The sequence below is a fragment of the Podarcis melisellensis genome (genome assembly GCF_964234715.1).
Source record: "Podarcis melisellensis genome assembly, chromosome: 11".
NCBI classification, from domain to species: domain Eukaryota; kingdom Metazoa; phylum Chordata; class Lepidosauria; order Squamata; family Lacertidae; genus Podarcis; species Podarcis melisellensis.
This window is the reverse complement of record NC_138543.1, coordinates 40,179,604-40,193,517: the sequence shown is the minus strand read 5'-3', so window position 1 is coordinate 40,193,517 and position 13,914 is coordinate 40,179,604. Positions and strand designations below refer to the sequence as shown.

Sequence of the window (13,914 nt, the reverse complement as noted above, 5' to 3'; positions counted from 1 at the left end):
GTTGGATGGCACCCAGTTGAAATCATTGTTTTTCAGTATCCAGGGGACAACAAATTACCACTGAATCAGATTAAATATGTAGTGTTCTGTGAATGTCAACCATAGGTCTAACCTTCAACCATTCACAGTAATGGATCCTTTGCAAGCACCACCAGAGAATCTCAAACGCTCTACAAGAAAGATAGGTTTTACATAAAATAATAATAATGTCTGAAATGAATGTTAAATAAAATAATTTAGAAAGCCAAGCGTTTCGTGAAAAGGATGGGATGTTGCAGAGAAGCTTTGTTTGAAATTACAGATGTTTTGGTGGTTAGGTAATGACTGGTAGATGGTTTTCCAGATAACAGTCATTTGGTACAGTTGTTCCAATCCCATCATTTGGAATGCTCCCCATTTTCAGAGGAAATAAGTGTTGTGGCTAAGGAGATTGTTCCATCAACGCAAGCACTGCCATCTAAAATCCTCTCTCTTCCCACAATGCACTGTTCTGGGGTCTCTCCCAACCCTCCAAGCCAATTTGGGGGGCAGACCCATTGTGCTAGCTGAGGTTGCTGTATTTTGCTTTGGCTTTTGCTAATGGGACTCATTAATTGAATCTGGCCCTATATGTTCTTTTCTGCACAGGTCTTAAAGCTCTCTTTTTTTCCAGACTAAAGGCTCATCCACACTTTGAGGAAAATGTAAGGGGGAAAACATGTATGATTGATGTATGGCAACCTGTGCTGGAAGTCTATTCCTTAAAAATAGCTGGAAAACTTTTCATTCAAAACTTTGCACAAAAAAGGGGAAAAAAGCTGAACAACTTTGGGCAACCCAACACAAAAGGAAGTTGGAATGAGCCCTTGGAAAACTATGTTTGCCTTACCTCATTAAAACAAGCTGTTAAAAATAGCCTTTGCCATCTCGCTCCTCTGCATATATCCTTGCCAGTGTAGAATGAGCTGGGTCGCCATGACACAACAAAATTTGCAGGGTGTAGCAGCTTCCCTATTATAAGAGGCAAAAAGGGTGCCTCCAAACTGACAAAAGTTGGCAGGAGGGATGCAAGTGCAACCGGAACATTAGGTTTGTGCATTCAAAGTGGATTGACGAGTTCTGTCATCTTGAAGCAACAAATCCACAATTTTTATTTTTAAAAAACACATTGTGGTTTGAAAACTGATGGGAAAATGCCTTCAAAAGTGTTGGATGAATGAGTAATTAATTAACAGGCAGATGTGCAAACACCCTGCAAGCAAATCAGGATGAATGCTCATTGTCGTATAAGTGCCTCATAAACAAATCAGAATGAATGCTCGACTGGACACAAAGTAAGCTTTGGGCAAGAAAATCAGGACAAATGCCGAATAATTGGGTCACCTGGAGGAGCCCAAAGAATGACAGTTGTCAGATTCTGTTGGCAAAGGGCAACACTATGCCAGCATGGCAGCGATAGGATGAGGGAGAAGAAGAGTTTGGATTTGATATCCCGCTTTATCACTACCTGAAGGAGTCTCAAAGCGGCTAACATTCTCCTTTCCCTTCATCCCCCACAACAAACACTTTGTGAGGTGAATGGGGCTGAGAGACTTCAAAGAAGTGTGACTGGCCCAAGGTCACCCAGCAGCTGCATGTGGAGGAGCGGAGACGCGAACCCGGTCCACCAGATTACGAGTCTACCGCTCTTAACCACTACACCACACTGAGGGAGAGAATGCCCAAGGTCCTAACTCTCCCACCCTCAGGTCCAAAATAAAGCTTCTTTGCAGACTTAAAGAGTAAACCAACCTATCTAACTTGACTTCAAGGCACCCACACCGTCAATCCCTTCCCCAGTCCTTCCCCTCTTCTGTTGGCACATTATCATGGGCTGATCTCAATGCCTTAGAGGAGCACAGGAATGATGGCCACTTTGGCGAGGGAGAGGCAGAATTTCCACCTGCAGGTTTAGCTGTTTTGAGGGAGCCATTTTTGTGCAGCCCTGGCATGGCCAGGAAGAGCCCAAGATCCTTTTATTCCAAGCTTGCTCAATCAGATGGACTTCGGAGCCCTCATAGGGCCCAACTAGATGCAATGTTTCTTGTCATGGAGCTTGTTCTTTAATAGCCTGATTCCCCCTCACCCCCACAAAAATAAATAGCAAACAAAGGAGCCAAATGAGGACTGTGGGATGAAGTAAGAGTCTTTGTTTTTGCAGTGCCCCCACTGAGGTCCTGTTTGGAATGGGATTCCTTCATACAGAAATCAGGCAGACTATGTGATTGTTTGCACATATATACACCTGTTTTTTTTTGGGGGGGGGGCAGAGGAGAGAAAGTGGAGCTTAGGAAAGGTGGCTGGGAGATGGAGACATTTATTAGTGTCTTCCACTTGAGGGGAAGAGCCAGTGGTTGGTACTTTACTGCCACGACTAATAAACTGGAATAGAGAGGAAGGTGATAAAAAGAGTGGTGCTTTTACAAAAGAAGCAAATGTTTATAGAAAGAGCTGGGATGAAAAATAGAGGGAAAGAAAATGGGAGGCAATGGAATAAGAATGCTGAGAGGCACATGAGGAGGAATGCAAATAAAAAGCTATCTCCACTTGTGAGCTTCCAACAGATTCTACCTAAAATAGACTTATAATACTCTGATATCCATAACGTTTCCTTCAAGTTAACTGTGGAACTCCTTGACATAAGAAAATCACTGAGGCAAAGAATTTAGCGATTTCCAAGAGGGATTAGATTTAGTTGCCAGCCATTTATGTCAAACCATCTCCATTTGCTGTCATTTTGTGACTGGTGGGCTTTGTAACTTCCAGCCTTCTCAAGTAGCCCCTGGGAAGTAGAACGTTTGAGCCGCACCCCCCCCCCATTAAGGTTAATCCAGTGACCTAATTTTGGTTGCATCCCGTTAGGCAGTTGAAAGGCCCCTTTGAGAAACATGATATGTCTCCATCTTTTGTGTGTCACTACTTTGTGAATCTAGGTAAGGAACAAACATTGTGCCTTCAGTTTCTCCATCAGCATTCACGGAATACAGATTCCACAAAACACAGATTTTATAAAGTTACACTCCCCCCACCGCAAAGTACTGATTCATAGCTATTGGAAGTACGCAAAAGGAGTGGGGTTTTAGAGTAGTTCCAACAGTGCTTATGAATATATACAAACAGAATCCAAGTGTCGCCACTTTCAATCTGCCTGCTTCAAAGACTACTAAAACTACCCTTTCGGCATAAGTCTGGCTAAACCCTCCGTCCGCCATCTTGGCATTTTCAGGAAGCAAGGTGAATTCAAGGTTTTGCCACATGGCTAATTTTCATGCTGACCAAAGTTCACCTAGAGATCAGCTGACATCAGTCCCCCCCCCCCCCCCGCAAAAAAAAGAGGCTGAATAGAACCATTACAAAACACTCAACACCCTATGCTTGTTGGAAGGCTGATGGGAGAACCACACTTGCTTGGGTACAATGGTCAGGTGTCTGCAAGAGTTTACAAGCAAGAGAATCTCCTTCAAGCCAAAGCAGTAGGAAGAAGAGAGGTTTTCATGCTGCAGAGACCAAGGTAGACTTGGATATCATAAGAAAATTTAGAGGCCCTCGACCTTGTATATTTAAAAAAAGCCAATTTAAACTCTGAAGGTAACACTAAGGCAGACATTTAAATAATATTCAATGCAATCCTATTATCTACTCAGAAATTGACCCTACTGAGTACAAGAGACCCACTTCCTCGTAACCAAGTATTAGGATTGCAGCCTTGGTCTGTGGTGAAGAGCATCACTTTTTAAAAGTGTCAGGCTAATCTACGAGCCACATCCACCATGGTTTGTATAAATTGTGCAAAAGCTGGGCTGTTATCCAAGCAGATTGCAGGCTCCTGCAGGTAGAAATTAAACCACTGTAAACGCTGATGGAGGCCCATTCCACCTCATCAGAATGAGAAATCAATTGACCTTGAACTTCTTCTATCTTGCGTGTTACTTTTACCGGTTAGAATGAAATGCAGAGCTCAGAGGGAAAAAAGGCATATACTGAAACCAGTGCTTCAGGTTTTTCCCACTCTTTATTGCCAACAAATGTATATTTAAAATCACGGTTGCAAAAAAATGTATGTAATAAATACTTCACTTTAGGCTGTAATAAATAAAAAAAAATATTAACAAGGAATGCACTTTGCCAGCCACAAGTGTGATCAGTTCTTGGAAGAAATAAGAAAAAAATGTATGGCCATAGTTCACAGTTAAGCAGCCACAAGCTGCCCCAAATAGTTATTCGACAACAATGAGATCGCCCTCCCTCCCAATTCCTCAAGTGTTATTCACAGTTTTAAAGTCCTCCATCAGAACTGTTCTCTGCAGAGCTTCAAGTCCAACTCATATCTTTCAAAAGGGAGTGAACCAAGGAAAGCTACACTCCAAAAGAATTCCTTGTCACACCATTAATCCACCAAAGACGGCTGCAGTAGGCTTCATGTCTGGTACCAGCCCAGCACATAAGATATTTGTTCGTACCAGTCCCTACTCCTCACTCATCCATCAACATACTAGCTTTTTCCAACTGCCTCCACTGTAGACTTCAGTGAGAGAAGTCCTTTTGGTTTTAGAAGAGTTCTTTTTAATTTAATTGCATCTTTGCAACAGCATATTCAACGCATATTCCATTCGCTGCTTTAGATCCAGGGAACACCCAGACATCAGAAGGGTCGTCAAGCGAAACGTTGTCGATAGCCTATCTTCATTGATATAAGTAAGCAAATATTCCTCATTTTGGTTGCATATGATGATTTTTGTGTGGTCATGGTAGAAGTTCACCTGCCAAAGAATTAAGAGGTGCTGTTTAATGCAATTGTTCCAACCTCTCAATGCACATTTCATGGCACTGCTTTCAGTTTTTGGCAGTGCTCTGCAAGTGGACAGATCCTTCCTTTACAGCTTAGATTACAAGCATAATAAAAAAGCCTTTGCTCATGAGCTGCAGAATATTAAATGCCTAAAAGACAAAGCATCTCTGACTAAGCTCAATAGGGTCTTAATCAATCAAGACCACCTGCTTGAAGACAAAGATTGCAAGCCTTAATTTATGAAATGGCAACGCAATTTTGGAAGCAAGTCTCCTTGAAGCAGAAGTTACTTCTGCATAACACATTTAAAGGATGAAGCTGTTATGTATCCAAAAACACCCCTTAAGGAATAAAGGTATTGTTCATCTTTAGTTGGTAGAGGCTTGTGTCCAGAATTTGAGAACTAAAATCACCTCAGGTAGCTTGAGAGCAGAGGAACACAGAAGGTTCTGGTGATGTATTGGAAGATCTCTGTTAAACCACAGACTGTTAACCTGTGGCCATCCAGGTGTGTTTGACTAAAATGCCCATCAGCCCCAGCTAAGATGGTCATAGTAAAGGATTGCTGCTGTAGTCTAACCACATCTGGAAGCCCACAGGTTCACCAACCTCTCACTGGATCCTAGTGCAGGCATAGGCAAACTCGGCCCTCCAGATGTTTTGGGACTACAACTCCCATCATCCCCAGCTAACAGGACCAGTGGTCAGGGATGATGGGAGTTATAGTCCCAAAAGTTTGCCTATGCCTGTCATAGTGTGTCTATGATGTCTTGTTGCTCCAAACACAACAGGCCCCCCCCTCCGCATAATAGAATAAACCAAGTATTACAGATGATACAATATCATGTAACTTGTAGAAAGCCCATTTTGCATCTGTGTACACTTCACTTTAGGCCTTGGGATTTGTGAAAGTAGCACGTTTGGCCCTTCAAGCCATTGGGCTCCTCATCTTTCATGGAGTCAGCTGAATAGCTTATTAACACTATTTATGATAAGTTACTATTGTCATCAAGTTGATAACACACTGTAAAAATAGTACACTCGCCATCTTAAGATCTAATCCCCACTGATTCCAGATAACAAGCCCCTACATGTTTTGAGCAAGCTGCATGTGTGAGTGGGCGGAGGGAGAAGAGAGAGAAGAAACTCTACCTGGAAAGTGCCATCATTGAAGAGCATCATCAATGCCTTGTCAGATTTCAACCACTGTAAAAGGTAAAGTCTGGGCCTACGGACATCTGTTATACTGGGCAGATCTCCTCCCTGAAAAGGAGAACACACAGTCTTGGTTAGAGCAGAGTTCATCAACACACAGGCTTTTTAACAAGCAAAGGATTCCAAGCCTTTTCACTTACATCCATGAGATTCTCCTCCATGTAGTGAGAGAAGTACTTCAAAACAGTTACTTGACTGATGAACTGTTCAGGGGCATCAGGAGCGGAAAACACGGAGCACTGACCAAGCTCTGCATAGTAATGGACTGTTCTGAAGGTAAGAAGAAGAAGAATATTAAGTTCAAGTAGACACAGAAGAGGAAAGCGTCACGTGACAACTTCGTTGTACATTGGGCCAGCCACTTACTTTTTGTCTGGAAGAAGACTCATGTGAGCACCGTTGTTGAAGAGAACGCCCACTGTGTGATCCGACAGCTGGTAACCGAAGCCGTATTTATTTGAGTAGTCCACCCATTTCGTGACCCACTGGAAAGACGCAGCCAGTTGTTCTTTGGGAATGTGGTCAGATTCTGGCATGTTCTCCAGACAACCACGCAACACTCTAGCCACAGTGTCAGCCACGCTTCCCATAGTACTATCTTCAAGGCCTGGGTGAGGGCAAAGAGGAGGGAACGTTACAGAAACCACATGCAGAGATGTCAACGAGCCTACCTCCTATATGTTATTCATTGGCCTATCGTCTCAGATTATGCCCCTAAAAGGCGGTTTGGCAATTTCTGCTACAGAATTTGCACTGAAGTTCTCAGAGTTCCCAACAGAAAGAGAAGCTGTAAAACTAGGTTTTAAAAGGGCTTGGGGATTTATATCTGCACTCCCATCAATTCTTGCAGTTCTTTGTGGGGAGGAAAGACATGACAGTCCCACAGACTCGCCAACCAAATTTGTAGGTTTTTACTCTAGATTATTTGCTTGGCCAGTTTGACATGGGAGGAAGAATGTTTCTTTCCAGGCCTTAAATCTTACATTCTTGCTTGAAGTACAGACTAAACACAGAACCGTCTACTTAATGCCATGTGCATCATACTTACATTCACTGCTGCTGCTGCAGCTTCCCAATGTCCCCCGAACTATCATCCGGATAGCATCTCCGATTTGTTTGGTTTCTGCTAGCATGCCAGGTTTGGCTACAGTGTTGCTGGGAGGCTGGATCTCCTGAAAAGGCAGAAGATACCATGTTGTTGCCAAGGACCGATTCTTGCGCAATTCATGATCATGTTTCAGATTACGTTTTGCAGGTACCCTGGTAGCTAGGCCTCACTAGCCAGGTGCTTATCACTGTGATAAACAGGATACAAGCAAAGGGCTTTTGCTATTGACCACAATGATGCAATGTGTACTGTACATGCCACACACACTGCCTTTGAGTTCCCTTTCAGGGAAGGCAAGGTCACCTAGCATCAGGAGGTGGAAGGTAGATAGGACCTGAATTCATTTCCCCCATGATAGCAAGCTTTGATTTCCCTTCACTTATGTATCTAGGAAGAGGCTGTGATAAACCACTGGGGAAGATTTCAAACTTGTTCTGTCCTTTTGGCAACTTGAACGACCAAAAATAAAAATTCTTCTTGGTTGCAAACTGGGTCCCATTTCTTGAACAATGGAACAGAACAATGGAAAGATGTTTTCTTAACAAGGCTTGGAAGAGCTTCTCATGCTGTTCCACATTTTTATTTGGTTACGTCTCATCACTCTGACTCTGTCTGCACACACACCAGGCCTGCTTCAGCTCCCAAACATGCTGGAGATTGCAACTGCAACTGAAGTTTCAGAACTGCTGGCTTATCCCTGAGCTAAGAGTCTTCCTAAGGAAGAGGAGGGGCAGCCGACAGCATCTCAGGATTATGCAGTACAGAGACACACAGATGCTGGATGATTTGCACTAATGAGTCCTGGAGTCACAGAGACCCTGCACAGATGTCAAAGGCTATGACAGCCATGTCACAAGATTACGCTAAGCTTCCTGAGCTCTCAAGGATTTCGCTAGCCACTCGTTTTTACTTGTGTTCAGCAATACAGGCTACCCTGTTACAAAAAAAGCCCAACCAACCGAAATACATACCTCCTCTGGTCTGTGTTTCAGGGGTTGCTGGGTTATTGAGGTCTTTTTCAAGTCATGTCTAAGCTTGTATATTTCTTCATCTTCTTTAGCAAGCCGATCTGGAAGGGAGAAGAAAGCCACAGAAAATGTAGAGGGGGTTTTCCTATCCAAGTGCACATGACTGTCTAGTACGCAATACTTCCTGCCTTGACGAGACATGCAGTCTCTTCCTGGAGTGTTGCTTCCTTTGTATGTGCCTGATCTCACAGAGCTGAACATGGATCTTGTATTATAGAAAGAGACCAGGAACTGCCAATAACAGTCTGGCTTAAAAAACCAACAGTGATGCTTTAGCAGCTCTGCATTAAAAAGTTTAGCAGTGTGTATACACAAAATGAGAAGCTTTTAGAGGTGGCAAGAGATCAGCAGTAAGTATTTGTTACAGATGGGCGGAGGATGGATTGGGATCTACTCGTAGATCTCTGGGTGATTCGTAAGATAGATCAGCAAGTTTTAGGATTCTGGATTACTTAATACAGCAACAACAAAAAGGGCTTCCCTCTCATAAAAGATGTGTTCTTTTGCACTGATGGCTTAGTAAGAAACGAAATTGATCCTTCCAGCCTGAAGTCTGCCTACTGTAGTGCATAGATAGTAGCCAGGTATGAATATATCTGCTTACTGTGTGTGTCAAAATATCTTGCTTTTTCCTTCTTGCCCCCAAAGAGAGCTGCAGCTGCCTTCTTGAAGAAATTCTTAGCCGGGCTTGACAAATTGAAGTCAGGAACTGTATGACAACAACTAGCTGGAAGCCTCTCTGGAGTGAAGCCCTGAGGAAACAAGATGTACAAAAACGGGCTGTCAGCTGGCTGTCAGCTGTAGCTCTGAACAGAAGCGAAACAAACCAAGAACAAGAATGCTACAAACCAGCAAGAAGAAGTCGTGTTGAACAATGTCATCTAAGCTGGGGCGGTCTTCCGGGTTTTTCGACAACATGCTTGCAATCAAGTGCTTTGCAGGAGGCAACAAAGACGATGGCAAGGAATATCTCGCTTCCCTTATACACCTGTAAGTTTCCTTCAGATTGGTTGTTTCAAATGGAGGCCTTCCGAGTAGCATTGTATACCTGTTGGAAGAGGAAGTATACAATTCATTATTTGAATCATTGCCAAGAATAATAATAATAATAATAATAAATGTTTATAAGAAGGGCCTCAATTTAAGTTGTCTTTAAGCAAAAGCATCACAACCACTGAACATTACTAGTACTGGAAAAGTATATGTCAGCAAAGTTTTGTAAGCAGGGGCTGAACTGAGATCAAGAACATGCCACAGGTCTGTGCAAGGCCCAAGGATGTGTGGGTTTGGTAACCAATGCAGATTAAGCATCCCAATATCATGAGGCTGCAAGGAGTGGGAAGTGGTGCTGGAAAGGCCCATAGCTCATCAGTGGAACTGTTAAAGACTCTGCATGCAGAAGGCATCCCATCCAAAGCCTTTGAGGAGCCTGCCAACTAGATGGGCATGACATCACCAGGCTGAAGGTGGAACTTAGACTGGTTTGACTCAGTCTAAGAAGACTGCCCACACATGCAACAACATCTCCTGGTGAGATTGCTGGAGAGTGTGTTTAATGTGATTTCAAAGGGGGGATGAGGTCAGGAGGTGAGGCTTCACAATACCTTGCATTGTTTTTTGCCCCCATATACAACTATCACAAACAAAGCTTATTGTGCAAAATAAGCCAAATCTCCAGAGTTCTGCGTAATTTGAATAGTTACAAGTCACAGGAGAGCAACTTGGGTAAGGTCCTTGTAGGTCACATAGTCTAACCTCCTGCTCAGTGCAATTGCTCAAAGAGATGTGCTGAAGGTCTGCTTGAAGACCTCGAGAAAGGCAAAGCCCACCCACTAGTTACACAGTTGCAGACAGGACCAAAAACCAGCTAAATACTCACATGACACAGCCCAAGGCCCAAATGTCAGATTCACAGCCATGCCCTTGTTTGTTCAGAACTTCTGGGGAGAGGTAATTTGGTGTGCCACAGATGGTTCTGAAAAAAGACAATTGAATGAGAAGTTAAAACAATTAGCTATCAGTCCAACAACAGTTAAGACTCTCTCAAAAATTCAACGTTTGTCATGCACTTTAGTGAAACCAATGCAATCCAATCCCAAGTCAGTGCATTTTAAATAGAGCATTAGTTTGGCCTCCAAAGCTATATGTTTTTGTTAAATACTGTACAGGTTCCACCTTAATTCTTTGCTATATGCAAGCAGCCTGTATCTGCCTTGCATACTGAAGGCTCCAAGTTTAATCCCTGGCATCTCCAGGTGAGGCTGTGTGAAACCCCTGCATGAACCCCTGGACAGCTGCTGCCAGCCAGTGCAGACAACAGGGAATTACTTAGACCAGTGGTCTGATTCAGTATAATAAAGCTTCCTATGTCCCATGGTGGCAACTCACCATTAGCTATATAAGACTCCCCCCCCCCGAAATGTGCATGGGCCTGAAAATAATGGGGGTTGTTCACAGGCAGAAGAAGCTGACCCACTAAACTGTTACAAAAAAGGCCATTAAGAACATTGATCAGCTGTCAGATATCCTGGCTGGCAAGCCAACGATTTGAGAGCCAGCATCTCTCACTGCTATACATAACTAGAGATTACAAATCCCAAGGCAGTTCTGCTGTATTTAGGTTGCTGCCCTTTTTCCTTCTCAGGTCCTTACCTTCTCCTGTGCTCCAGCGGTTCCAGCCTTGCTGCCAACCCAAAGTCACCCACTTTCAAGTCCATGGAATCGTTAATGAAAAAATTACCTGCAGACGCACGGTAGAGAGGAAGAGGAAACATGGTGAGTCCAATTCAATGTCATGACGTGTTAGACAAGTGCTGACTCGCATCTAAAGAAGGCCAGCACATAGCTGGTGCTTTTGTTTTTATGAATGAATACCTAGCGCTATTACTCAAGCACTCCAAGACTCCACCGCCAGACAAGCTGATCTTATTCATTAATCCCCATGAATTGCAGTTTTCAAACAGCAGTTTGGTCTATGAGAAAGGAAACTGCTCTTTCAACATCTTATAAGCCCAGTGTCTTGGGAGATCAACATACCTAGCTTCAGGTCTCTGTGTAAGATCTCCTGTTCGTGAAGGTATTTTAATCCCGACACAATCTGCCTGAGGTAGTATCGCACTTCTGGTGCCGTCAACACCTTCCTTGCTTTCAATATGTGAGCCATAGACTGGAAGAAAAGAGAAAAACCCACAGGCAAGGTCACTCAGCTGAAACCACACGATAAGCATTAGCATTATGAAAAAAGCTGAGGGGTGGGGGTCAAAGGCAAGGAATTAAGGGCTGCCTCAAGAAACTATGGACAATACCTTTTACACATTAAACATTTTTACACTATCGGCCGATTCCATGTAAGGGAATACCGGATTTCTCCCCATGGATGCTCACCCTTCGGCTGCAATACTCCAACAGAATGTAAATGTTCTCTTTGTCCTCAAAGTAGTGGTAGAACTGCACAATGTGCCTGTGATTGAGCATTTTGTGCAACTCGATCTCTTTATCAATCTGGAAGAGGAGAAAAGGGCACACACAAACGAGAAGCAGGTTATTACTGGCACCTCAGTATCCACATGCCACCGCTGTGGGAAGAGGCAGGGCTTAGATGCGAGCAAGCCACTGCAGAGGGAGAAAGGGAAGGGCCACCCAAGCACATAAAGAGATTCCTGAAAGGAGCGTCACAACACATACACACCTTTTCCCTTTGATGAGGTTTGGCTACTCGGCTGTGAGGAATGATCTTTGCAGCATAGACTTTGTTTGTGGTCAGATCCGTCATCTCGTAGCATTTTGCAAAGCCGCCCTGAAGAGACAAGGCAGAGCAGAAGAAGCACATTAGACGAGACAGCAGAGAAACTCCCCTCCGCCTCCCTCTTCAGGGAGCCCAAGTCAAGCAGGAAAAATCGGAACTACCAAGAGACCATGACTGCAAAATAAAAAACCGGTGACAGTCTGCAGCCAAAGGACAGTCTGCAGTGCGCTCTCAATTCTCACTCTTTGCTAATCAAATTAATGCAACACCTTGGATGCTAAAGAGAGCCCCCCAGGCAAGCTCTCTCAACCAGCAGTCAAAAATATGCAACAAAGGTACAGACAAATGACTATAAAATGCTTGAGGACTAGCTGCTTAAACCTGTAGCGAGAGGACAAAACCCTCCCCAACCGCCTCATGTGTGAAGCAGGCAATTCTCCTACAGATTTTTATTTTGTGACCAATGCACACACATTTATCCGTTTTTGCCACAAGCGCTCAAGATGAAAGGCACAGCAACCGACAGTTTTCTTCTGCATGTAACTGGGAGAAGAACAGCTGACTGACATGTACATTAATCACACAGGATAGCTGCCCTCCCTCTCCATGCAGCTATCCGTGTGGAGCCTTCTCCTCTTTTGTTTAGCAGCCCTTTAAGGCTGGCAGCTTATGCATGCACCAGCCTCCACAGGTAACACCCTACTTCGACAGGTGCCATAAGTGATCCGCAGAGGTGATAAAACACAAACGATAAAAGCACAAGGGGCTGCAAATAAAGCCAGCAGGACATAAGGACTCAAGATAGTGCAGCACAGCCCCGATGAATGGAGAACTGGATTTAAAATGCCCTCTTTCTGAGAAGCAAATATAGTTGGAATTTTGCAAAGGAAGGGAAATGAAAAGGCACAATAGATGGACCGGGAGGAGCGGGGGGGGATGCTATTTATTATAAATTATTATTATTATTTATACCCCACCCATCTGGCTGGGTTGCCCCAGGTACAGAATGGGGGGCAGATCAGATCGACAGGCTCAGATTAGGGAGGGCGCCTGCGTGCCAGAAATGCCAAAACGCACTGGCAAACCACCTCTACACAAAATCAATCGATGTTGGGTGGGAATCTATGCGCCCCCCCGACCCCACCCCGACGTTACAACCAGCTCTGCACACCAGTGACAGATCCACGAGACGGGTCCCTAAAACTGCCATTGCCGCCGCCGCCGGGCATTTACCTTTCCCAGCACCTTGCCGCGGCAGTATCGCCTTCCCGTGGTGGGGTCGGTAATAATCCGAGAGATCTCGGTGGCCGAGTGCGGGTGGTGGTGGTGCTGCTCGGCTGCCGACTCCGCCGCTTTCTTCCTTCGCGATTCCCCACTGCAGGACTTGCCCAGCGCCTGCTCGCCCATCTTGCCGCTGCTGCTGCTACCGGCTGCTGTACTGCCCGGCTGGTAAGCGATAGTCCTCAATAAATCCATAGCCCCGTCGGCAGGCTTGCCCCGGCGAAACAAACCCCGCTCCAGTTCCCAGCCCGCTCCCAAGCTCCGCCGCCGCTGCGCCGAACGCTCGCTCTGCGAAACGACGACCGCCTCCACGGCCTTTTATAGCGCGGGCCGGCGCCCCGCCCCGCGAGCCCCGACGTCACAATGCTCCGCCTTCCGAAGCGCAGAGCGGCCTATGGCGGGCAGCGCGTTGTCCGGCTGGCCGCGCGGGAGACCCGATGGAACGCTGGCCGCGACGCGCGTTAAGCAGCACTTGGGAACGCGCGCCCGCTGGAGCCTTCAAAGCGACACGCCCCTGGGGGAAAGAGGCCTCCGCGTAATTGCAACCTCGAACGACGCCCCTTCCCAGTCAACGCGCGATTCCTTAGGAGTAAGCCACGCCGCCGGACCTCTTTCAGAGGAAAGACTCCAGGTTTTCACTGCGGTCGGTGAGCCACAGTACAACCCAGCCGCAACAAGGCCGGCCAGCTCCTGTATAACCCTTTAACGTTGGCCCGGCAAATGACAACGC

The 13,914-nt window shown here is 45.2% G+C and overlaps 1 protein-coding gene across 1 annotated transcript; it reads right to left on the bottom strand.

The window, feature by feature from the left end:
* Nucleotides 1–4,011: 4,011 nt before the first annotated feature.
* PLK2 (polo like kinase 2) lies at nucleotides 4,012–13,535 on the bottom strand. Its single transcript, XM_081929744.1, has 14 exons — nucleotides 13,137–13,535; nucleotides 11,847–11,954; nucleotides 11,543–11,659; nucleotides 11,195–11,324; nucleotides 10,811–10,898; nucleotides 10,038–10,133; nucleotides 9,008–9,206; nucleotides 8,763–8,910; nucleotides 8,102–8,199; nucleotides 7,071–7,194; nucleotides 6,389–6,629; nucleotides 6,163–6,292; nucleotides 5,960–6,070; nucleotides 4,012–4,778 (listed from the first exon to the last, which is right to left on the bottom strand). The coding sequence occupies exons 1-14, from the start codon at nucleotides 13,377–13,379 to the stop codon at nucleotides 4,587–4,589; spliced, it is 2,025 nt and encodes a 674-aa protein (XP_081785870.1). The 5' UTR covers nucleotides 13,380–13,535; the 3' UTR covers nucleotides 4,012–4,586.
* Nucleotides 13,536–13,914: the final 379 nt, after the last annotated feature.

What these genes read in the sequence shown, in the direction of transcription:
- PLK2 (XM_081929744.1), bottom strand. Translation starts at nt 13,379, where the DNA reads ATGGATTTATTGAGGACTATCGCTTACCAGCCGGGCAGTACAGCAGCC. An exon ending in TGGAGTATTGCAGCCGAAGG is followed by an intron (nt 11,325 to 11,542) that starts GTGAGCATCCAT and finishes CTTTTCTTCCAG; the next exon opens with TCTATGGCTCACATATTGAA. An exon ending in TGGAGGAGAATCTCATGGAT is followed by an intron (nt 6,071 to 6,162) that starts GTAAGTGAAAAG and finishes TCTCCTTTTCAG; the next exon opens with GGAGGAGATCTGCCCAGTAT.